Below are 25,523 nucleotides of genomic sequence, written 5' to 3'. Positions count from 1 at the left end.
TCACCAAAATTCAAGTGCACATCATTACATAAACCACGACAGAAAGTCGGCACAATTTAAGTGCACATCATAACCCATCAAGCAAAAAAATTTTTCTTCACCCTAATCGTTTTGATTTGATGGCCTTAAGTGTTTTTCCCCTCTCTCTTTAAAAAAGCTAAACATCATTTGATGTCAGAAACCTGCCTTCAATCTCAACCAAAATCTATGTGGGCAGTACTGAATTACGTCTTTGTGTACAGGACACACTTTTTTTTTTATGTAGAAATCAATTCATTAGTGGTCACAGACATTCTATATATCACAGTTGGTGTGTGTTACACATCATACTAAAGAAAGAAATCGGATTCATCTGGTTCCATAACTTAACAGACCCAAGCCATAAAGCCCAAGACCGGCCCTAAAAGTCTATTTGATATGCATGGTCAGACACATTAATCCATGATATAAGGAATACAAAGGATGCAACTCTTAAGGGGGAAAAGGAACATTTGTTATGTAACCAGCAAGGCTTTACAAGAGTGCAAATCTCTCTGCCAAGGTCCATGTAATAGCCTCACTAATGAAATTGTCCTGAAATGACCACAATACTCGACACTCTTGTTCCTCTCCCAATACTTTTGGATACATAAGCAGATCTGAAACTGAAAGTCATGTAAATAACAGTGCTCAATAGATTGGGCACTTTGACAATTCATAGGATTTTTCATTTCTATTTTCTACATCGCTTGTGCTCATCATCAAATCCCATCTGGCTTTGGTGGGATACAAGGTACGCGCTAGACTGGTCATCTACCAAGAGCAGACAACTGGAAAGTTAAAGTGGTGGTTTTTTTTTGGATGATCCATTAAGTTTGAATGAAAGCATGTCCTCTTTGATGGAAGTACGATTGTAGTTATTTGGCTGTGTCTGCAGGCGCCACAGCTTCAGATAGGGATTGTCTGTACTGTCAAGTCGAATCCACCTCAAGCTTCACTTCTGCAGAAGAATTCAGCATTCAGCCTTTTAACTTCTCTTTTGACTGTTTGCTGGCTCACATGATGGTGCCTTGACCTTTGTGGCTGATGTCACAAGACCCATGACAGCAAATCCATCGCGGTGACCGATGCACATGTCTTTACGAGCTGGTGATAGCAGAAGATGATGATTTAAGTCTGACCTTTAGTGAACTTAGGGTTCAGATTTTGGTGACACAGTGTAGTTTTTGGTTAAAGTTTGTGTCTACCTGTTACACTGTCTGAATGTTGAGACTGTCCAGTTATGGGAAACAGAGTGAAATGAAAAACATGCCTATATTTGAAAATATATCACCATGGTGATAATGGCACAATCTGTGCATCATAAAGACACAATACAATGAATACTTTCATAGTTTGTACTCTTTTCTGTGACGTTGACTAGGCAAGCCAGACCGATGACTTACGATTGGAAAAATTTGTTTTATTTTGAAATAAATGTTTCCATTAATTCTCGGGTTTTAATGACTCTTTGTGTTTCTAATTATTTCCAACTGAGTTCAATGAAAACAACTGTCTCTCTCTCTCGCATGCTTCATTTTGAATGTTGTGAAGATGGACTTAGTTAATCAGTCAGTTAGTTAGTCAGTTAGTCTAACCTTAAGCTTGGGCCCTTTGGAAGGTTACATAAATCTATAATTTGTTGGTGTTTTGTAGGCCTATTAGCAGTCGTAGTAGTGGCTGTAGTAAAGATGTTATTAGCCTTCTAGCTAGCAGACTAGTATTTTTTTGACAAAATAAAGGATCCACCATATTAGTGTCATGAGGTTGTCTGTATTGCCCCCCCACCACCTATCACTAATCTATCAAAATCCATTGTGGAAATAAATTTGTGAAGAGGTCATACATCTGGGAATAGTTGTACATTTTCTTACATTAGGTTAATTGCTTTCAATCCAATAACTAAATGAATCAATAGTACTGTCATGTCTGTACCTCTAATTATCAGCATTGACTGACCGCCTATGGGAGATGGGATAGCTTTGCTTGAAATTGAGGCTATTCAATCTTAAAGGCAGCCAAGTCTTCTTCCACCTCTAAATCCCTCTAATTAACATTTTATATCAGATTTCTCCTCTTCAGGATGAGTTTCCGGATGCGTGGTTCTTTCTTGATCCTGAAGGGAAAATTAGACATGATGCATCTTGCTGTGAGGCAGTCAAAGTGATCTCAAGTAGGGTGTTTTATTTGATAAACATGAAGCTTATAGTGAGCCTTAAAGCTCAAACTGTGTAGGAAAAACTGTGTTCCATTGTGTGCTATTCCCATCCCCAAATTACCTCATATTATTTACATCAACGCTGAATGGTATTTCTCTTTTTGCCGTGTAAATGAATCCATTTTACCTGTCAGTGCTTGCAGGTTGTTATGATGAATCCAGTTTAATTTTATGTTGAAAAACACTTCACAATTGCGAGTTTGGCTATACTCCAGGCTGACAGTGAGTTTATACTGAGAGGTAAAGCGACTTATAAGTTACTGTTCGGTCTACACATTCTCGTGGTCTGCAAAATATTTAGCAAAATGGCGTATCATTATCAACACAACAAATCCATAGTTATGTCACTCAATTATATTATATGAAAAACAATATTGTCTTTTTGTCAGAGAAACATCATGTCGCATTTGACAAGCATGTTTGCATCAGCTTCTCCGTCTGCCCTCTTTCAAAATCAAGTCCAGAGAGTAGAACGTGATGTGCTGCTGATAGTGAGTCCCGTGGATGAGTCAACAGATTAACATTCAAGTAATTTGGCCACATTGTTGATCAGAAATGTGAAATATTCAAGTATTGGAATGAAGCTAATAACTGTACGCTCAACCGTAACTGTCCTTGCTGCTCTCGTGAGGCCGTCTGTGCATTCCAAGTGGAAAATTCAGCTTTCCTGACTTCTAAATAAAGCTTATGTCAACGGAAAGTTTATGTAAGCCCGCAGGTAGGGATTCAAATTCACATGCCTATCAGGTTTCCTGTTAGTTGAGTGCCGAGTCATCTCTGGTCTGATACAATTTACGCTGGCCTACACTAGTTTCTCTCCCAATGGTGTTTGTTTTAGCAGCTTTGGTTGCATCACGTTGGTATGAGCTGACAGGCGCCACCAAATCGGCTGACACATTCCTGCTCTAAACATTGGTGATAAATGGCATTTTGTTGCAGTCTGCCACCCCCACAGGTGCTCCGCTCCGTTACAGCCACTGTAAAGTGATCACAGGTCATAAATGAATCTGTGAAAAAAAAGCATTTGTTTTGACAAATGTTTTTTTTTGTATTGCCGGCATAGAAGAGGGTGTTTCAATCAGAGCTGCACCGAAGCTGTCCTCTGGGATTTCGAGTGGAATAGTGTCTGAGGGTATTTTGATTTCTTATCTCAATTCTGGTGGATGCATCTGTTTGTGAATGTTTCGCATTCAAACCTTGTCCCAAGTCGGTAAGGCAGGCGGGTGAACAATATTTGCCATGCGAATGCAACGGCGAGACCGGTGATGAACAGATTTGTCACTTGCCACTTTGCTCTAAGCTTACAAAAATATCTGAGCTGCTTCACATTACATTCTTTTTTTTTTTTTTTTTTTTACCCCCCCTTCTGTTGCGTCATCTGAAATGAATTCTGGTAATGATGACAAGGCATTGGCTGCAAATAACATACGGTGCTTCGCAATTATTTTCACTTTTGCACCCCGGAGGAAGAAAATATTTCATGCACACACAACTCCCCTCAGTGAGTATGAATAGTATCATTTGTCTATAAAATTGTAATTGTATGTCCACATCTGCATATCATTGTATCCTAATTAACATGTTCCTTTTGGGTTATACCCCTGGCATCGCACTGCGCCCCCTCAGGACCCTATTATTTGAGGACTGCTGAACGTAATGTAAAGCACTGAAAACAAATTGTTTAAATATTTTTTTAAACAGAACCGCTAGTAAATATTTTTCGATTTTTTTTGCATTAATTACGTTGAATCTGCCCTCATTAATAATAATAATAATAATAATAATAATTAGGAATTTTATGAGTAAATATTTAGGTTCAGCAACATGTGGATTTTTTTGTTAAACATCTCAGCTATAATTTACGATGCAGGTTAAAATCACTATTGCTGAAAAACTATCAAAAAGAAAAAACCTGTTGCTAGAAAAACAATGTCTATATTGTTTACATGTCAAAAATAGGTTTAGTGGCAAACTGATTAAAAATGGCTGGATGTATGTATTAATTATTTTTTTGTAGCACTGTTTCAAAAGTGTTAGTGCTTGATAGGTGAATAAAGTAACGTATGCTGGTCTAATAATTTGGTTACGTCAATTAGTTACAAGAGGGAGTAAAAATAATTAGGAACAGTTGTAAATATGACGACTGCAAACTAGAGCCAAACTAATAAAAGCATTGGTCATTTTAATCCGTGTCAATAAAACTGAACATTATTATCATTGTAAATTTGGGATATTTTATGCAACTCTTTTAATGGACATCATTAGTTTTGCAAGTGGTCATAATTTTGTCGCCGGTTGATCTACTGTTTCACTTGAATATTACGCAATAGTCTGCAAACCTCAGCAAAGGTTCCGCTAAATGAAACAAACAACAACAAAAAAATGGTGTCTAATAATTACTCACGGTTTGAAACTAAAACTCGATTTATTTTTGACTTTGCTGCAGTGACTGTATGTTGGCTTCTGCAGTGTAATTTGCTGCCCAAGATAAGTCTCCATCTTGACAAGTTTGGCAAAGTTTTCTTCAGCATGTTTCGGTCCCCCATGGCAGCGAAGTAGAAAATGTTCGGCAGCAGCACCCACTCATTTAGCCCTTGATCTGCTGAACAATCAGTACGTCAAACTGTATTTACGAGCCCATCAGCCGCCTCTTGCCACAGAAGCCCCCTTTAATGAAATACTCCTGCTAGATTGTCTACGCTGGGATGATTTGCATTCGAGCGCGGTCGATAAATCTTGAGCAATGGACAAATATAATTTTCTAGGTGTCTAGGTCCTAGACAAAAACAACTGCAGGCAACTGCGTTGGTCCTCCGTATTATAATCAAGCCTATTAAGAGGTTGTCTGGTGGGTGTTCATTGATTTGGCCGGTCGTCCCCCCGGAGAGGATAGTCATGATTTTAATGAGCACCGTGATGCCTCTCTAATGCCTCTACCGGTAAAGGCCACCAGACTGAGGGAGGTCGGAAGGTCGGAAAGGTATGTCACTGACCTCATAGCTGATGTCACTGTACTCAAGGTAGAGCCATTGTCTTTATGTACCTTCCAATGAGCAGGAGGGCAAGCAGAGGACTGTGTCAGTAATAGCGGTCCCTTAGAAACCATTTGTCCTCCGGTTTTCATCGCGTAATATTTTCTTGGCGGTCGCAGTGCTCAAATGATATCCTTTTCGAATTTTGAGTTTTCCACAAGCCAAAGCGAAACTCAATTGACTTTATCTGAGGAATGAATGGACAAGGTAGCTTTAGCTTAAAGGTCACTTTGGGTTTCTTTTTCTGTGTCGAAATAAATTCATTTTGAAGTTGAGGAAGTCAAAAGTGCTTGATAAGTGATGGTTTAGTGGTTCACTAGGCTCATTCCTGTGCAAGCAGCGTGGGTCCGGTTTCCACTAAGTGATAATGAATGCTTGTCTTGTTTTTATTACGTGTGCCCTGTGATTGAGTGGCAGCCGGTCCCCGGGTGGAGGTTTGAATCGTCATTGGTCTCACGTTTCGATTCAATTAGGATTATCAGGTCGACAATTTAATATTACGCTGCAAGACCACACGTCACCGACTTTCTTTACTACTTGGTAGTAGTAAAATATAGTTTGGTTTATATCGCAATAAGCACAAGCAGCTAGGTAAGAGTACATTTTTCAGGTCATCCCTTTTTTGCTCATTGTTCCTTTTAAAGAGGTGGAAAGGCAATTTGAAGACACAACAGTGAAATCCAAAAGGATGTACAAACAAACAAAGTGCTCTGGAAAGGAGCTTATGTTTTTTTCCCTCCATTTTAATTACCAATTTAAATCCTGCTCTATATACTGTCCAATATTTTGGGGGGGAAATGGGCCTATGTGACTCACCTCCAGCTCTTTTTGTAACATCTTGTCCCCTTTTTTACCCACACTCACGAATGTGACCTCACTTTTTACTTCTTTTTTTTTTTGTCCCAACACATAAAATATTAGTGTATGTCAACAAAGTAATTAATTCTGTTGTAGCTAAGGTTCAATGTATGTTCCAATTGAATGATCGATCCATTTCAGCTTCCTGCAAACATTTTTGTGTCGAACAGGCTTAAAAGCGGAGAGCGCTGGGAAGAGGGTCAGAAGGCTAAAGCTCCCCTTTCATTGTTTTTACTTTCCCACCTGTCCAATTATTCACCTCACGTCTGTCAAGGCGAGCTGATGCTATCGCTAAATTGGACACAATCTGTCCCACGCTACCTAGAGAGAGATGCTTGAAAAGCTGCTGCTTGTTGTCTGGCAGGTGGGAGTGCAACGTGTTTATGTGGACCGCTGATGATGAAGCAGAGGCCGTCGACAGCTGAACACACAAACACAGATGAGAAGCTTGTGGTCACACATCTCGGTCAGCACAGACTCGCGTCCAACAAACCGGCCCCCTGAGCCAGTGCGGCTTGTGGCAACCAATATTTGATGGACTTGGCATTTTCTGAGATGCAGATTAACTGTGGGCGGTAGTTTGTTTTGTAAACATTTCACATAAGTGACTCGCATGAACGGCTGGTGGATTTTATTTTTCATATGCACTAACTGAGCAAAAAATGCAATGGAGCTGCAATGCAGGGTGGAGTTTGGAGTTCTGTGGTAATGAGCAAAGGGCCAGTTTATCTTAGTTGAATTAATTAGATCAAGCTGTTTGGTCAAAAGCTTGCTGTACATTTGAAAAATGCAAAATTGTGGGCAATTTCTATGATCAGTTATAGCGAAATTAATATTTTTTTTGTATTTTTAATATTTATTGTTAGTTTTAAGAAAATACTAATGCTTTCAATATCTTCATCTTAATTTTACTTTAACAGAAACCTGCACAGTTGTGCAGTACTTAACGAAAGCTTAAGGCCACCTCTGTTTTAATCAACTTTTCTACAGCAATCATTTTGAAAAGTTAAGAAAAAAACTTGAAGACGCTCTGCTATCAGGATTGCACAAAAATGCCTTACATCCTCAGAGATGTGAGTGGGATCAGAGATGCGAATGATAAAAACACATCTTCACACTGGCTGTGAATAAAATCCTTCTGTATTCATACAAAAATGCACATGTTCCATATTGTTTTGCGTCGTGAGCTGCCATCAATCCTCGATTTTGTCGGACATCTTCAAAATTTCAACCAGGGTAACGGATGTAGAGTCAAGGAGAGTTTTTCTTTCAAACTGTATTTTGCTTTTTAGGCTATGAACTGTCTGAGTCAAACTTTGACTAACTGATCTGCCAGTGTGAAGAAATGCCAGAGGGAAGTGTATTGTTCAGCACACCACTTTAAAGTGACTTTAAAATCGAACTTTTCTAGGTAAAAAAAAGAAAGAAAAGTCATTACCGCCTGACTGTGCCGTCAGCTTTGTCGCGGCTTTTAGAGAATTCCGGCTCATCGTTCATCTGTGTCACGGCGGATGCTTGCGTAGGGTAGTTTTCGGCCAGCAGTAGGAAGCAGACGCGGCGAGTCACCTGCTGATGAACACGCTCACGCTCATACAGGAAAGCCAAGCTAAAAAAAAAAAAAAAAAAAATGTTTTATAACAAAATGAAAGAGAAAGAACTTGGACTAACTTGTCATCATCATTGCTCACGTATAAGTGTTGTACAAGTGAAAAAGCGAGGGCAGAGTTTTCAAATGTATTCACTCTGATACCGGTTTAAAAACAATGTAAGGGCAGACTTTTCAAATGTATTCACTGAGGGCAGAGTTTTCAAATTTATTCACTCTAGTATCGTTTTAAAAACATCAACTTCCGCCCGGATAAGAATTTTCCAGACGACTTTTACAACTTCACTTGTTCATTGTTAAATGTGCAGGAAGCAGCTGCCGAAAACACGACATATTTTACAGCAGATGGGGAATATTCAGGAAACATTGGTTGTTGTGGCTATTCTAAATGTTAAACTGGCGTCGTGGGACGGGGATGATGTTGGCAGTTGGTGGATTTCAAATTTTTAGATGGCCGAAAGTGCAACTTTTGTCTTTTCTCTGTCAGGTCACAATGAGTCACTTGCATTGTCACATCCTGATGCAAACCGCCTTTGTTCATTTTTAAATTGAACGTTGCCAATGGAACTGAGACTTGACTAGACGAGATGGTTTATTTTCACATCACAATGAAACGGTACTTTACGTGACTTAAAAATTGAGTTCGTGCGGGTTAGGACATTTTCAAACGTGTACCTTGTAAAGCACTGACAAAAACAAAGGATGCTATTGACAAAATGCGACAATAACAAGCATGGATTATTTATTCATTTGTTCATTTGTTTGTTTATTTGCAATACTACACAGTCAATTATGATGTAGCATATCTCTACCCTGACTTTCATGCAGGTAGAGTACGTTTCTTGTGACTGATAGGTAACCGGTCCAACGTCTCAGTCTCTTTCATCCTCAGTCAGCTGGAGTAGGTTCTAACTCACCCGTGACCCAGAACAGGATAAGCCGAAGAGAAAATAGATAAATGGATAATTATTGCACCCTTAACCGTAACAGAGGACTTGACTAACTCATTAGTTCTGCTTAGGCACACACACTTCTAACTGTAATTAGAAGCTGATTAATAAAGATCATTTACATTTGTGGAATGCACCTAGAATCCTTACACATGATGGATGGACTCCATTGATGCACTGGGCCGAGAAACTTGGTGCAGAGCGCACATACGGTATAGAAGCACACATACACGTGCCTCATCAAATGCCAAGTGCGGACTTATACACTGAAGTGTTTTATCCCGACTGCAACCCTCTGGTTCTTATTAAATACTGACAATAAACATGAAATACTCCCCCAGAACGGTGAGGTTCATTCTCCTCCTCAGATGATGCTGTCAGTGTGACTGAGCTGTTCTTGCTGGCCACAGCTTCAAGTCATTGATTGTTGGGTGACACTCATGTAGAGGGAGCCACGAGGCGCCAGAGTTTTAGCTAGGATTCATTCATTTTCGTCATAGCTTGAAGCTCAAAACATTTTGTGGCGGTCACAAATGAATCTTTTTGAAATGGATTACCCCATTGATGATTTCATTAGGGCGTGTCCCTTTTGAATAGTTTTAGAATCGAATATCATGTCGATTCATTGAATAAATTAATGCAATTATATTTTGCATGGAAGTGTATTAAAAATATTTTGTGATTGGTTGGTATTGTTTATTGATTAAAAAAACAAGAACCAAATAATCATTAAACAATAACACAGGAGGGATTAATGTTGTACTCACCAAAGCTTTTGAAACGGATCCAGTTATTGATGAAAAATGACAAAAATTGAATAATAAATAGTTGACATTAGAGATTTTTAAGGTAAGAAAATTGGCGCTAAATAATTGCTTGATTATTAAAATAGATTATTTGTCAATAAATCGATTAATTTATATACATTTTTTTACATTTAAATCATACATTTTGCACATTCATATGAACTATAAGAGAACAATATCATCTTCAAAGACAACCGACATGCAAAGTCCTCTCCGAAAAGCCAAAGTTGAGAATTTTTCTGTGTAGTGACAATGCAAAGCCCTCCAATGGGATGCCTCTTTCTTCATCCTAGATTAAAGCAATCTTGGCAAGTTATGATGAAACTGCATAATTGCTACTGGTAGAAATTTACGATACTCTGCAGCTCCTTTATTAGCAGCTTGCAAATGTTTCAGCACATTTAAACCCCAGCTGTCAAAGGACTCTCCAAAAAAGCCTACTCCAGTCTCGTTTCCTTACCAAAGTTCAATGACAATGGGCTCTGTGGTTTCATGTAATTGTCCTGACAAACAAACTTCCTCTTCCTGCTTAAAAGTGCTTTATCAGTAAAGTACACCGTGTGTGTGTTTATTAATATATATATATATATATATATATATATATATATATATATATATATATATATATATATATATATATATATATATATATATATATATATATATATATATAACACACACACACACACACAGTTCTTCTTTACTCAGCAGAGCAAATAGCCGCTCATGCATTTCATTTCATTTAATCTCCTTTCCTCTTTATGCAACACTAAGATGGAAAGTGACTCCTCAAGGCCCAACACTTTTCACAAACAGCGGGTTTATAATTACAACAAAAGAGGTCTTCCCTAGTGATTCAAAACGCTTAAGGAGAAAATGCCCGGACTTCCATGGGCACTAACTTGTAGCACAGTAGATGTCGTTCCAGTTCACTTGACGTAAGGTGGGCAGCGATGATTAAATGAGCAGTCTTGTGCAGTACGCCACTTGTTGCACACAGTTGCACTTACTCTTGCAGAAACGCAGATTGATAAACACTGAGTCAGCATCTTTCAGAGATGGGAGTCCGTTTCCTCCCCCTCACAACAGGAAACAGGCTGTCATCCGTGTAAGAGACTCAGGAAAAAGACCATCGCATCAATGCAGGGGTGTCAAACTAATCTTTGTCACGGGCGGCATCGTAGTCATAGTTTCCTTCGGAGGGCCATTATGATTTATGACTGTTAATCCAAATAAATGTATGATGTATTATAAATGTATTATACACAGTATAGGCTACACAACAAACTGATGTATAACTACTTTTGAAATCAGAGATGAGTAAGAACTGTTTAAATTTGTAAGAAAAATTCCTAGAAACATCCAAAAAGTAAAGACGATTTACAAGTTTAGTAAGTCGATGCACGATCGTCTCCGCGGGCCAAATACAATTACACTGTGGCCCTGATTTGGCCCGTGGCCAAGAGTTGGACACCACGGTATCAGTGCCATGTCCAACGAAACAGAGCTTGATGTGTCGCTGGAGACGTAATATTTTGTTTTAAGGAAGCATCCGAGATGCAGATGTGCCACAGTGTGCGAAGCAGTAGGGCACCTTGAGTGGGCCTTCCTGTGGCGTAATACCTCCCCTGGGATTTGGCATTTACTGCATTATTGAGGTGGCTTTGGAAATGTGACGGATTTAAAATCGGTAGCTCATGTCTATTCCCAAAGACCTAAAAAGTTGCTCGCACATATCCGATATGATAGATCATGCTTGGATAAGGCCATGAAATATGACCACCATTTATTTTACAGCCTGACAAATGAGCTTTGTCTGCTCTGCGGGAATGCTTTATGAATGTCTGATACATATCATGAGGAACTTTTTTTTTTTTTTACTTTGTGACCATTTACAGCAAATTACTGTCTAGGTCAGGCGGTTGTATTGATTCAGCTTCCAGCAAACGCAAACTCTATTTCAAGTGTTACAACTTCCATGTAGAGTAGAGGACGGATGGATCCAAGGGAATTGCTCGGCCTTTGACATAAAATGATGACGCTGAGTTGTCGGCTCTCGTGACCTCGAAACATTAGTCACAGTCGTTTGCATCGGGCCGGTGGGCACGTTTCGTCCTTGCTGAGCGGAAAGTATTCCAAAAGGGAGACGTATATCATTGTACATAAAATATGTGAGCAATGGTTTGGTCCGGTCTTTCATTCATTTCAGTGATGCATTGTATACACAGCAATCGATAGCTTCAGTAATTAGCATCGGCTCTGGACGCTGGCTTGTGTGTCAATGAATCTCATTGCATTCTATTGACCCAGCTCTAGTTTTCAAGCTCAGCTCCATTGCAGCTCGGCTCCTTTGCAGCTCCACTGCTTGCTCTGACGACAACGCCAATGTTTGATGTACTCTTTATGTAATAATTAGGGCAACTTTGTTCATATTTGCTGAACAGACATTCACCAGATGATCATTGTATGTTCTGGGTCAGAAGGAGGTTCGAAAAGGCAGCAATAAGATACTACAAAGAAAACTGACGTAAGAAAAAAAAAGGTCCTTAACAGAAAGTTGGCTGCAGCTTTGACATAGAAAAAGTTTACTGAGTTGAAAAAGATCTCCAGTATGAAGGTATTTCAAGCAGACTATCAACAGTGAACTTCATTTTCTTATCCGTACATTTTGCGACACGGTCATAGGTCCAATCCAAATATTTCCCATCTTCTTAACTATAACATGATTCTGTCTATCTTTTGATCTACCTCACTCACAGCAAGCCAGATGTACAATTGGTTTGGCAGTGTAGCCTTTGTCCGCCCCATATCTGTTAATAGTGTCCATGTTAAATGTTGCTGCGAGGCCACTGAAGCCTGCGAGCCTTGTCAGCAGTTGCCATGGAGAAGAAGCAGGTCGCATCCAGTACATTGTCCGCAGTCTTATCCTGGAATATCTTCCGTTATAGTTGGGTTGTGCTCTTTTTAATGTAACCTCTATTTTCATACACACTTGTTAATGTAATGAGTAATGATTTTTTTTTTTTTTTTTGTCGTCAGTCTTTGGAATGAGATAACCGGACAAATGCCAGTACTGATGGCAGAACCACTCAGATTGTGACGGCGGCACGTTTGTATTATTCTTGAATAAACAAAAATATGAACAAATATTTCAAAATGGTGCATCAATAAAACTATTTAGTTTGCCAAAGTTTTCCAGACCGGACATTGATGTGTCAGTGAATTTAACTCTGTGCAGGCTACATTTGTCTTCACATACAGTCTGCAAACAACATTTTAAAGAAGTAGTCGAGTTTCCATCAATCTTCTTCGTCGTGCTGTCTTCTACCAATCAGCTTTAGTAGTAAATCTGCTGATTTAAATGATGCGGTTAAGTAAGGCATTTTATGATTCCCCATAGAGTAGTTGCATTGTTGCGTCATCTGGATTTCCACATGCTCGACAGAAATCATCCAGCCACTCTTTTGTTTCTTATCTTTCAGGTCTGATGGTGATGCATCCAGGATAGTCAGGTACAGTATTCCATTTCATTTCTTTTAAAAAAAAAATATTTTGGATTGATTATGGCAGCATAGTTTCATATATGCTTAGTACAGCTAGGATAGGCTCTAACTCGTAGCAAAAATTGGAAAAAAGAAGAAAGATTTTTGTTTCCTCTGGTCGGTTTTTCAGTGGCGTTTTTTTTTTCTTTGTAGCTCTTATGCTTTGCCTGATGTGGTGAGCCTCGAATGCTTATATTAAAAACAGTCAGGTCAAGAACGAATGCTTTATGAGTGAGCATTTTGTCGTATCAGTGCTTATCCACCCTGCCCATCAGATATGGAATGAAGACCCGATAGGCCATCATCCTTGTTTTTCTGTCATCTGAGTATGGGTGAGATTGTTTGGGCAAGGTTTAGTTTAGTCAGGCAGCATCCCCAAAGAATAACTCAGCACGCAGGCCGTATTGTTGTATCTAACAGTAGTACAACAAAATCATTATTTTGTCTTCAACTGTGGCCCCCAGAGAGTTATCGCTGTCTTGGCTTCTTTCTGTAAGGCACTATGGATCGAGCTTGTGCATGAATGGTAAAATACAAATAAGCCTTCCTCGCCTATGCTCATCACTTTTGTCGTTTATTAATAAAAAGTCTTTCAAATGCAATACTAAGTCCTCAACTGACTGACTCTCGACAGCCTCTCTAGTTACATGAGCTTTTGTTCTCGTGGCCTTGTGTTGAGGGTGTGCCGCTGGTGCTGTGTGACTCGCGTAGGTGGCAACCGAACCAACCCCATTATCGCGGGCTTATCAGTTACCATTACACTAATTGTTGCATGTGTGCCATAGAATTGTGTCATTTGCATCTGCTGTCATTTCCCCTTCCCCTTCTCTTAGCTTATTCCACATGGCAATCCGTAAAGAAGGACTCCCATTGTTGTGTTGACTGTAGTGACCTCTTTGGGGCCAATGATGGCCATGACTGATGTCTCGGGTCTGGGCGCATTCGTGAAAATCTGTCTGTCCGTGCATGGACTACAGTAAAAAAAACGGACTGGGGCAATGCATCATCTGTTGTCCTGTCTGGGGCTTCTATTCAACATACAAAAGGTAGCAGATACAAGCTAATATGTGACTTGAGGGGACTTGATCGTCATCTGAATGTATTGCCGTATACTGTACATGGATGAATATTTACCCCAGTGTCCAACCCCCCACCCCCCCACCTCCTTTTGTGTACCTTTTGCTCAACTCCGAGTGTAAGCATTTCAAAATAGACAGTAGCACTCCTTTTCAGTAGAATTGCCGACATTTTCAAATCGCAGCAAACCGCATCTTGCCTTTCTGTTCCTGTTGCCGTTCATCAAAGCAAGCGCCGAGCTGAAAATCACTGCGGCAGCCAAGCAGTGTTGTGCGCACAGCAGACCGACCTGTTGTCATGACATCCATCACCCTGCTCATACGCCACATTGTGACACAAGTCAGACCGCCCAGTTTAACATTTTGCGCGCGACATGACTTGCTAGCTTTCATTATCATTAAGAATAAAAAAGCCAGTGTACTTGGCACAGACGCTATAAATAAATAAAACCTGATCCCGAGGAGTCGTTGTGAACAGGTTTTGTCAAAGTGTGCATGTCGGGAGAGCGAGTCGGCCATGGCCGATAATAGCGGATTATTCTCATGCACACTCTGCGGCTAATGATAGAGGAATAACAACAAGGTGGCGTTTAATTGGTGTGCTGTTCTGTAATCAGGATGGATGGCTTCATTCAGATGTGATTAGAACCGAGGCCAGGGTGGCGGGGAAGCTCTCGACACCCTCGCTGACCCGCTTGTATTGGATTGTTCTTCAGAGAACGTCAGGCAATAAAGATGCTCATCTTTTTTAATGGGTCATTCATAAAGTCAGAAGAGGTGACAGAGTGCTATGACACTAATTAGAATCGGCACTCTTTAAAATTTATATCTGCTTGTTGTCCTGTCCTGAACTTGTACGTTACTTTAGGGGGGGGCAGCTTTATTTGTACCTAACAGCTGAGCGGATAATTAAAATGTCCAATCGGTTGAGAAGATTTATGAATGATTGTGATTCTTAAAATCCCATGTTCGCACCGTATCGTATATTATTGAATATTACTTAGATAATTCTACAAAAAACATTGACAATCCTTCCTTCAGAGGCTCACTTCATTTTCCCTCCAAAGAACAGAAGGTAACATTCAATTAAAACAATAACAAAGTAATTTGTTGATGTACTTAAAATGATAACAAAGTCAGACCAGATGTGCTAAAATTGGATGGGCGTGGAAGCAACCAAGTTTCTTTGCTTCCAATAGGTTGCGTTTGCTGAAAACACAAAAAACGCCAAATAAAGCTTGTCAGACTGTCGACAATTTAGCTTTGCTTCACCGATTTGAAAACCGACCTAGACTTCGCAGCCTGAAAGCTTCGTGCTGGCGTTGAGTAGCAATTTTTGATACCACTGATATCATTTATTTCCCAATATATAAATATTCCTTGAAATTTCATGAATTTTAAATTAATTAATGGTAACTTTATAATCTTCCAATTTCTAGTTCCTGATCATAAAATGGCCAAAATAGGTTGACCGATACTGGTATGGGCCAAAGTTGCAAGTACCAATATCGTGAAATTAGGGTGGTATCGGCAACGATACCGATACCAGATTGGTACTCGCCCATCCCTACATACAATCTAGTGTCAGTACATGTGCTGGCCATGCCTACACAGAGCAGACGTGACTGATGTGTGCATACAGTATGTCAATATCTATCCATTGTTGTCTCCCTTCCCTATTCTCCCTCGCTCCCGGTTGCCATAGAGAGCAATGCTCATCTTCGCAGACCGCGCCTTCTTGCGTGTCTTGTCTTAGTCCCCTTTGACCCTCCGAAATGGATTTCAAGTCCTTCTAATCAGTCATTATTCTACAGAGGCTATGGAGAGCTAAAACAACACGTCATGTGAGTGTGAAGCAGAGAGAAAGAACAATAGAACCAATTGGTGCTGGAACATCATTGTTGATTATAAACAAGGACTGAGTGTTTCAGTCTGCTGGCCTTGGCTGATGTCATAGTGATGTTGTCCTGAACATAATACAACTATTTCTGTTGAATTTAAGTTACTTTCAACAGAGCGCTACCCCCGCCTCTCGCACAAAGTCAGCCGGGATCGGCTCCAGTTCACACTGATGAGAACGAGCGGTATAAAAACGCTCTGCACAGTGAAAATGTTATTGTTAAAATAAAGCTACAAACATCTTAGGAGGAGGGGCGCTGCCAATGACTGATGCAGATCAGCAATGTCCTCCTCTGTTCCCGTTGCAGATCTAAATACACCATGTAGGAAAAGCGGGTCTTCTTGAAGTGTGGCAATTTCACTTTGAGCACACTGGTTCCTCTCACTTGCTGCTACTTTGCTCATTTTTTTTTTTGCAGCAGAATGTCATTCATGGAAAATGAGGAAAAAATTGACTATCAGAGTAATTATTGCGAGGCAGGAAACTACTTCAGGCTCCTCCATTGTAGCTGAGAGGAGGCATTTCTAAAATTAATAATTCATTATGCCAAAATAACGGCAAATGCCGCCAGCTGTGGCATACTTACTCAACAATATTACTCAGGGACTTGATGCAGCATTCATCAAATAGTAGCTGATTACAGTATGGGCTGCACTGAAGAAATTTCTGCTGATTGCTCATTGGTTTGTGGAAGATTAGCAAAGCAACATCTTGAAATAATCACAGTAAAGTGATCAAATGGTGACCTGTCCAGGTTTGCTCCAAGATTAGCTGTGATGGGCTCCTGCAGCTCGCTCACAATCAAAATGAGGACAAGCTGGATGGAAAACGGAAAGCTGGCTGGTTGATTGTGTGAATTTGCTCATGCCAGAAGATGTTTCTTTATTTTATCCGAAGACATTTCTTTCTCCTTAGAGACAAGCTGTGAGAGTGTGATTGCGTGTTGACAGATCGAGAAACATGCCTGCCTCGTGTCTGATGGGGGCATAGCTCAATAGCGTCTCGGTGGACATTGTGTCCTGTGAAAGAAGATGACAAATGTCACAAGCTATGTTCAGGGGAGGACAAAACTTTCCACTCTATAAACACAAACCATCATCACAAAGACTTTGATATAGTTGTAGAGCATACTTTTTTTTTTTTAACATATAAACATGCACACACACATGCGGTAATGTGTTGACTGGACGATGTAAAGAAGAACGCCGTTGTAATTGAGGATCGCTGCTCTGTTGTGTTTGTGTGTGCTCAGCAGTTTAAGTTGACTTCACCACAGCATAACATTCATTGTTATTCATAATGCAGTGCATCGGCGCAGGTTTGCAACAAACCCTCCCTTGAGGCGGAAATATCGATTCGCTGCAGACGCTAACATTAAAGTTGATTTCAAGTTGTCATTTCACATGGTAGCTCTTTTGCTAAATATTATTCTTTAATTTTGGATAGGCTTCTCGTCATGGTTATACAATCAGAATTCAAACCATGTCGTGCTGCACATTAAAGTGTTTTTCTTGCCATGTTTTATTTTCTGTGTGCGTTTAAACTTAATAGAAGGAAACAACAACTGGTAATAACCTTGCCTAAACTGCTTCTAAACCGTGTTACTGGTGCACTGGATTGTAATAAGGAGAGCAAAGTGTCCATCGTTGCCATGGCAACCCCGGATCAAACACTTCAATGGCCTTAATATTGGCCGACCAGCCAGTACAGCTCTCACGTTGTCTGAAGCAGCTTTGGCGCGAGCGTCATTGTAACGAGGTGCATGCAAGTGTGTACAAACAAACATGGAGGGGGGGGGGAGAGATGTCAAGCTTTTTACCGGCTTGTATATATCCAAACAAAATATCGTCCAGCATCTCTTCCCTGGGTAGGAAAGCTTTTTACTCGCTTCCCGACACTTTCCGGCTTCTTTTATAGCCGCGAGCGCTGGGCTCTTGGAGCAGCCGTGATCGATCAAATGCGTGAAATGCATAGAAAGGAGACAGCTTTGTTTTGGTTGTTTACGTCCACAAGAAATCACCCTGGGCTCGCTCCTCTTCTTATCAGTGCATGCCTTGCTTTTCGACTCAAAGTTGCAACCTAATGCTGCACGGGCTGGCATTAAGGGGATATATTCACAGCTACTACACTTCACTTGCAACTTGGGGCTAATCTCCCAGTGGAACCAATAGACATCATTGCAAATCAAAGGTGCTCCTCACATTTGATATTTGATTTATGGTTTGTTATCATAGAGGGCAAACTTGTTGAGACAAGAGTTCCCTTGAACGGGTTTACCGTATTTTCCGGACCATAAGGCGTACCGGACTATAAGGCGCACCTTCAACGAATGGCCAATTTTAAAACTTTGTCCTTATATAAGATGCACCGGACTATAAGGCGCATCATTAATGCATCATGTCAGGTCCAAGCTGCATTTGGTCGCCCTGCTCCATTCCAACAATGCTTTGAGACAGTTTAAATTTAGGAATTTGGTCCATATAGAAGGCGCACCGGACTATATGGCATACTGTTGGCTTTTGACAAAATTTTAGGCTTTTAGGTGCACTTTATAGTCCGTAAAATACGATAATTTTTTTTCCCGCTAATTGTGTTGTCGAGAGTGAGTGACAGGTTTCTGTAAGAATTGCCTGCCTCCTTTCGACATTGCAGCCTCATTGGGATGCGACGGCCTTCCAACTGTTAACCAGTCTATTCATCTGGATGGGGCACTTGAGAAACTCGTGTGTTAAGAAATATATGCAAATTGTCACTTGCAACAAGTATTTGTGAAAATCATTGAAAAAAAACATTTGTAAAATTATTTGGAGCACATAAAGTGCTAAAGGACATAAAAGGATAAACAAAGGATAAACAGATGATGCATGAATGAGACGGAGTCAATTGTCTGGCTTTGCCGACAATTCAGTTACTTTATTGCAACTATGTTCTCGTAACCTATTGCAACCTGTCCTCCTACAGGAGACATTCCTCGCTTCCTGGCCAAGTCACAGAAACCCCCGGAAGCTTAGTGTCTGTTGGCAGCAGAGGAGTCATACCATGTCGCAAGTGGAAGTCCGCTTCCTTTGGGTACAGTGAGCTTTTAGTTTTCATCATCACTTAATTTTCCCACAGCCACAAACGCATCCTCCCACTGTTATCTTGTTAACCTTTCAAAGTGACCCCCACCCATGCTCAGGCTAATCAGCCTTTGTTGCGGCCATTGCGTCAGTGGCGAGGACGCCGCAGTTTGCATATTCGCGTCGTTGCCAGCTGTTCTGAGCATTTTTACGACCCGACAGAGTCAAAGCTGCGTCGCTATTTGTGTGCGCAGAAAGCAAAGCCTATTAAGCTTGGTCTTAATGAAATATGATGCCCGTATCTACTGTATGCGCCTCGGGCTCTTCTCGCCCATTAGCCCGAGCCGAGCTGCGAGAGTGTCTTGCGGCAAGTGCTGAGATGTAAGCGCAGGCGGCGGGCGGCATCAGTGGGACAGACTTAGGGGGGGGCTTCAAAAGGCTGGAGATAGTTTTCAAAGACGCCTCCCAAGGCTACGTGCTTCGTCATCAAACAGCCAGCGACTAATCCATAACCCACTTTTGGCTCGCGTGCCGTGCCGTGCGGCCCACAAATAAATCCCAGTGTATAATAGGAGCTTGTTCTATTTTTAAACAGCAGCGTTCAGAAGTTTCTGACACGTCAGATCACGGGTGGTTCGTTTTTGCAATGTGGCTTGCTATTTGTGGCACATACCTCACTCGTATGCCTCGCTTTTGTTCGATAATGTATTTGTGATTGTTTTCAAGTAAATCTAAGCACACCTCTGGTTTAGGATGTGATTGTCGTTTGATAGGATTTTTTTTTTTTTTAGACTCACTGTTCAACAGAACATTCAACTGTATATTACATAATGGAAGCATTAAACTTACCAACAAAGAAAAAGACTTTAAGAACAAAGACTGTGAAAACATTTTATCCTCGATTGCATCACATGAAAACCTGTAAAAATTAATACCTGTAAAAAAAAAAATTCTGTCGTAACTTTTTTAGGGGGCGGGGTGGAGGATGTATCTTTAAATTATGTGACAAGAAAATGTTTCAAAGGGAGATTTGGAATTCATATTTAAATAAATAGAATTTAACCTTCATTTCTACCTATGTACTAAAGTCTCATATACATACATAACAGTGGAAACGGTGGTTTTTCTTTATTTTCTTTGAATTTATTGTCTGTCCCCAGTATAACATTTCAACATGTTTCATCCGTGTTAGTTTTGCCCTTTTGAATCCACATTCTGCTTGTGATATCACACTTTTTGGAGGAAATTTGAGGATTTTAATCTGTGTATACTACTCTTAGATTTCCACTCTGTTCAGTTGAATTATAATGAAAAATAAACATCAGCCAGTTGTTTCTTATGATCCATCTCCAATATGTTGGAATTTGTTTCTAATTTAACTTGAACGCGAGTTACTAATCTGACTCCAATTTGTGACCTTACCCAACTGCCACTCATCCAACAATATGCGCGCTCGTTCTGCAATAGAAAGGTATCAGGAAGCTGGTATTTTCACACACGAGTGGATTTATTCCTAACAACCAAATCTAATACATCCTCTGGGTCTCGGGTCCCTCTCAATACACCTCTGTACGCCTCTGTTGCCACCAGCAGACGTCCTCTACTTCCGAGTTGCCCAGCCATTAATTATACTACACAATATGCAAATGGCACATAAACAAAGGCATTCTGTCATTATTCTATTGGCTATGTGTACACTGCATTTAACTTTAGCTTGCTCTTATTGGTCTTTCTTCTTCTGCAGAATCATTTGCTCGCTCCTCCTGGTTGTAGTTTTCCATACAGGGTCCCCTAGTTGTTATCTACCCGCTGCCCCTGGGTCATCTTGTACTCCTTGCTGCTCCTGCGTCATTGTTTAATCTGGAACATTTCATTCGTGCACATCCTTGCCCACATATCTTGTTTTGTCTCCACCGTCACACACTCAGCACTTTACAGTTTCATACTCTCATACACAAGATGTCTAATGAACTACTTTAAGATCAAACTCTTATATTCCTTTAAATATTACAAAGTAGCCCCCATAAATTTTGTTGAGTAAATAGTAAAACTTCACATATTAAACTTGACCTAAAAAATAGACACTGTAATCTTGCATCAGAGGGGAACAAATTACCAAGAGAACAAAATCCCAGCTCAGTTTTCTTTTCTTTTTTTTTTTTTTACCCCCCCACATTTATGATTTCAGATGGGTGTTTCATCACTACAGCCCATGGGTATTTTTTCTCTAGTGCAAATTTCAGTTTTAGAGTGAGTAGTTTGCAATATGTGCTATGCCAGCAATATTTCGCGTACATGGAATCTCGCGTCACTCGTGTGGCAAAGGTCCTGTGTCGTATTTGAATGTGGAATGTTTGCATGATCTCAGTTGGATGTCTGTGGGCAGTTTCTCACATGACTTCTACCGTCTTACCTTTAATTTTCTAAACAGAAAGGCAACCTTGAAGAAATTTGTAAAATGCCAATTGAAACGGGCAGTATGACAACGACTTGAAGAATCTTTTTTTAATAGTCAATGCAGTATAGTTGCAGACATTGTTTATCAATTCCACACAGGCCCCTGCTGTTACCTTAGCTCTGACAGTCTTGGTTGCAAACGTGAGAATGGAGCAGAGCCTTAACGCGGCAACATCGCCGCGCTGTTCAGAGTTGATGCAATCTCGAGGGGCCGCCTATCACATTCATTGCTAGCGGTGCAGCTGCAAAAAGTGAAATAGTAGAAGAACATTTCCCATAGGGCTGACTTAAATCTTTACCTCTGTTCTTTGCTTGTCTGTGCTCCCACGCTGTATCACTTAGCTGGTTCACCCCCCCCCCCCCCAGGGCCAACCTTTTGCCTCGCTTGTATCCGAGCAGTTGCATTTAGTAAGCAATTGTGCTATACGAGCAACATCGTAGCTTCATCGCTGAATCATTTTCTGCACCCAAGTGTGTTTATTTTGGAGCCAAGTTTGCCAGCGTAATTGGTGAGCTCACCGATCCTGCTGTTGCGAAAAGGTTTTCAAACTAAAAATTTGATCCGTCATTTATGGCTTCACCTAGGGAGCTAAAACTAAAAATGTCAAACAAAGTCCAGATTGATTCTTTTTTTCTCCCTGCCACGAGCACGAAGCAATCAGCACGCTTGACGGAATCTCCACCGACCGCAGCACATCAACAATAAGCGGATTCTTTGCATTTGACGACCGCTTTCCAAAGAAATAGCATAAATCTCGCACCCGTAAGCTTTTCCAAACAAAGAAAAGCATGCCGGTACAGACGAAACGTTATTAGCTAAGGTCATTGTGTTGACCCGGCTCCGGTAGCCCCGAAAGCACTGCAAGATTAACGTCAAAAACAATTACCTGTTAATCCAGTACGGGCATAGTGCCAATGCGTAGTAGCCTACAGTTTATTTGAAGGATAATTCCATATCGGTACTCTGTTGAAATGTTTTAATAGTACCCTAACTTGATATTAGAATGCATTTTGTCCTTCAGACCGGGAAACTCCCAAATTGTCATCTTGCGAAACAAATGAAAATGATCCTTCCAACATGCCCAAACATCCCTCCCATATATATATTTATTCTCACAGAGTTCTCCTTGCATCTTCCTTTGGTTTTCTTTCACAGCAATTGTACTTTTTCAGTCTGATATCTGAATCAGAAATCCCTGTGACATGATTAACAACTACATAGCATGGGATTGACAGAGATAAAGGTGAGCTGGGGCGTAAATCTCTCAGCAAGAATTTAAATTCACCCCTGAAAGTCCCTGTGGTAGCACTAAAAGGTCATGAAGCCGCAAATATCGAGCTGCTCTGTTTATATGTGTTCCGGGTTTCTGATTTTGCGCCTGGCCATTAGTTTTGAATCTAAACAAAGAGCTCCTTGTGAATAATTCACATACTTTATGATGCTCATTATGGAGAATGACTGCATCACAACCTTTGATTATCTTCAGGCCGTCTAATAAGACTGCAGATTCTATTGATTGGAACCTTATAGAAATGCTAATTTGAATTATTCAAACAATTTTACGACAAAGCCACTCTGTGGTAAGGCATGAAGAGTGTGGTTTGGAGTTGGCCTCCCTCCCGCTTCCAACAAAACACGATGCACCAGTGCACATGATGGTGCATAAGCTTGACTAGCCTCCACAGATTCTTGACCTCAACCCAATAGAACACGTTTAGGATAAATTGAGCAGACTGGGAGACAGACCTGTTAAGGGGGAAATTTTTTTTTTTTAAAACACACAGAAATTATTTTTGGGTTGAATTTACTCGATTTTATTTCATCAAGTGGTTGCACAAAATAAAATATGAATCCAGACACATTTTTCAAGTTAGATGAAGAGTCGACTTAAAAAACACGTTTGATGTTTTTATTTTGTGCAACCATTTGACGAAATAAAATGTAATTTCAGGATATTTTTTCCCATGTTTTACAATACTGTCAACTGTATTGTGTTGAGCTTTCCACATTCCACCATATTGTCTTTGTTCATGGCCTTGAGGTTTTCTGGGTTGTATATACAGTAATCCCTCCTACTTCGCGGGGGTTACGTTCCAGACCCACCCGCGAAATGGGAATTTCCGCGAAATAGAAACTAGATTTTTTTTAGCTATTCTTGGAAGATATTCTATTTTTATCGCTGACATCAACCAGCTCGCTGCTAGGGGACTTTCATATCAATGGACTGTGCGCTCCGCATTCATGCCTTAGCGACGAGACTAACAGTGTATTGCTATGTCCAGATGAAGGCCACCGCCGGTGGAGAGTGTTATATCTTTACTATTTTCCAGGTTCTGATGTAGCAAGCATGGTTCGGACAACGACGTGATGGATACTGCTTTATTCCTTTCATCACAGTCAGTTCACTGGCCGTACATCACAACACTGAACGTCCCCGAAGCTCCCCCTCCCACATCCGGGGTTTTCCCACTACGGAACATGAGTTAGTCCAAAATATACAACAGAGAGAACGCCCTGAAGTCACATGTGACGATAAAATATACTGTACTGACTCTTTAATTTATTCATTTCAAAACAAGAAAACGACTTTTAAACATAAGCTATCATTATTAAAGGAAAATGAAGAAACTCAAGTGGCCGCGAAACCTCGTGAAATGATGAAATTTCTGCGATAAAATCATTAATTTATTTTTGAAAACCCGCGATACAGCGAAGCCGCGATAGTTGAAGCCGCGAAGTAGGAGGGATGACTGTACCATTTTTTTTTCTCTTTTTGTGTTTACTGTTTGTTATGGCACGTAGTAACACACTGTTGTGCGGATGACAGACAAAGGCAAAGATAAAAGGCCTTTCAGCTTTGTTTGAATCTGAATTCTTTATTCTTCCTTATTAATTTACTGCTGTCTTTAATGTTTTGACTCCTCCAGACAGGAACTTGCAAACATTTTAACAGACCAGTAAAAGTGAGACTTTGCTGCTACCATAATGTGCCAAAGTGTGGCGTTGCTATAAGCCTGCAGTTGTCTTTTCAGTTTGTGTTTCATCATTCGTTCCCAGTTAATTACAGGGCCTGCTGGAACGCACACTTTTGACACCAGAGTAAAAGTGGTCGTGTGGCTCATAAGAACTTGCTTTGGCTTAGTAAAACACAAGAATGTGCCTCTCGTGCTCTCTCTCGCTCGCTCTCTCTTTCTCGCTGCCCTTCCCTATGCTGAGTTGCGTTTCTGAGCCTTTGGCCGAGAGACAAAGGCAGGCGGGGGGGTGTATATTTCCTGTCTGCTCTTCCTGTGCCTTCATTGTTTTGCATGTGGAATGCTGCGGTGCACCTAATCGCTTTTTGAAGGCTTGTGGTGTCACAATATAATGATGCTCGGGAAACATTTATTATAATTGCTGGATTCGTTTAGATTTTATGGCTCAGTTGAAAAAATTGTGCTTGTAAAAGGGCACTTAGGTAAATATTGTGAGTCACCTATAAAAAAAAAAAAAGTTGTATAATACAGGATAATCAATTTTTTTATGGTTCTAAATGGGCCAAAATGCAAATTAAACCACAAACCAACGTGAAATACTCTTTGCAACACCGAGTGATACTCATGAAAGTTCGGAACATTCAGAGAAATTCTTAAACAGAATAGATATAACAATAATAAAAGATAAAAAAATATATACAATCCTAAATTGTTTGCTATTGTAATTGCCTTTGAAAAGCAAAATGTTAAGCTCAGGGTACCATCATTTTTGTCCAGGCCTTTTTCCTGAGTTTTCTTTTTAAATAGTCAGCTGTGTGTTTCCATTATGATTTGATGCTATGGAGAAGACCTTGAAATAATAAACCTGAAATCCTTTGCGCAAGAGAGTACAGTTCTGCATGGTGAGAACTCGCTCAAGTAAACATTTATTTTCTGTACCGCTTGTCCCCACTGGGCTCGCGGGCGTGCTGGAACCTATCCCCAGCAGTCGATTGCCAGCCAATCTACCATGCATGGTTTTGGGATGC

The 25,523-nt window shown here is 40.4% G+C and overlaps 1 protein-coding gene across 5 annotated transcripts in view; it reads left to right on the top strand.

Annotated features, from left to right (window-relative positions):
- Nucleotides 1-25,523, top strand: part of LOC147061622 (IQ motif and SEC7 domain-containing protein 1-like) — a 77,294-nt gene that overhangs the window by 1,146 nt on the left and 50,625 nt on the right. For 3 of the 5 annotated variants that reach the window (XM_085920880.1, XM_085920829.1, XM_085920887.1), the window contains exons 2-3: nt 12,971-13,000; nt 18,968-19,075. In XM_085920880.1, the coding sequence (XP_085777006.1) occupies nt 12,971-13,000; nt 18,968-19,075 (138 nt within the window). The remainder of the gene's footprint in view (nt 1-12,970; nt 13,001-18,967; nt 19,076-25,523) is intronic. The other 2 variants (XM_085920837.1, XM_085920847.1) reach the window with 2 other exon arrangements.

The sequence above is a fragment of the Syngnathus leptorhynchus genome, chromosome 1 (genome assembly GCF_054491065.1).
Source record: "Syngnathus leptorhynchus isolate UIUO chromosome 1, UIUO_Slep, whole genome shotgun sequence".
NCBI lineage: Eukaryota > Metazoa > Chordata > Actinopteri > Syngnathiformes > Syngnathidae > Syngnathus > Syngnathus leptorhynchus.
This window is presented reverse-complemented; position numbering and strand designations above follow the sequence as displayed.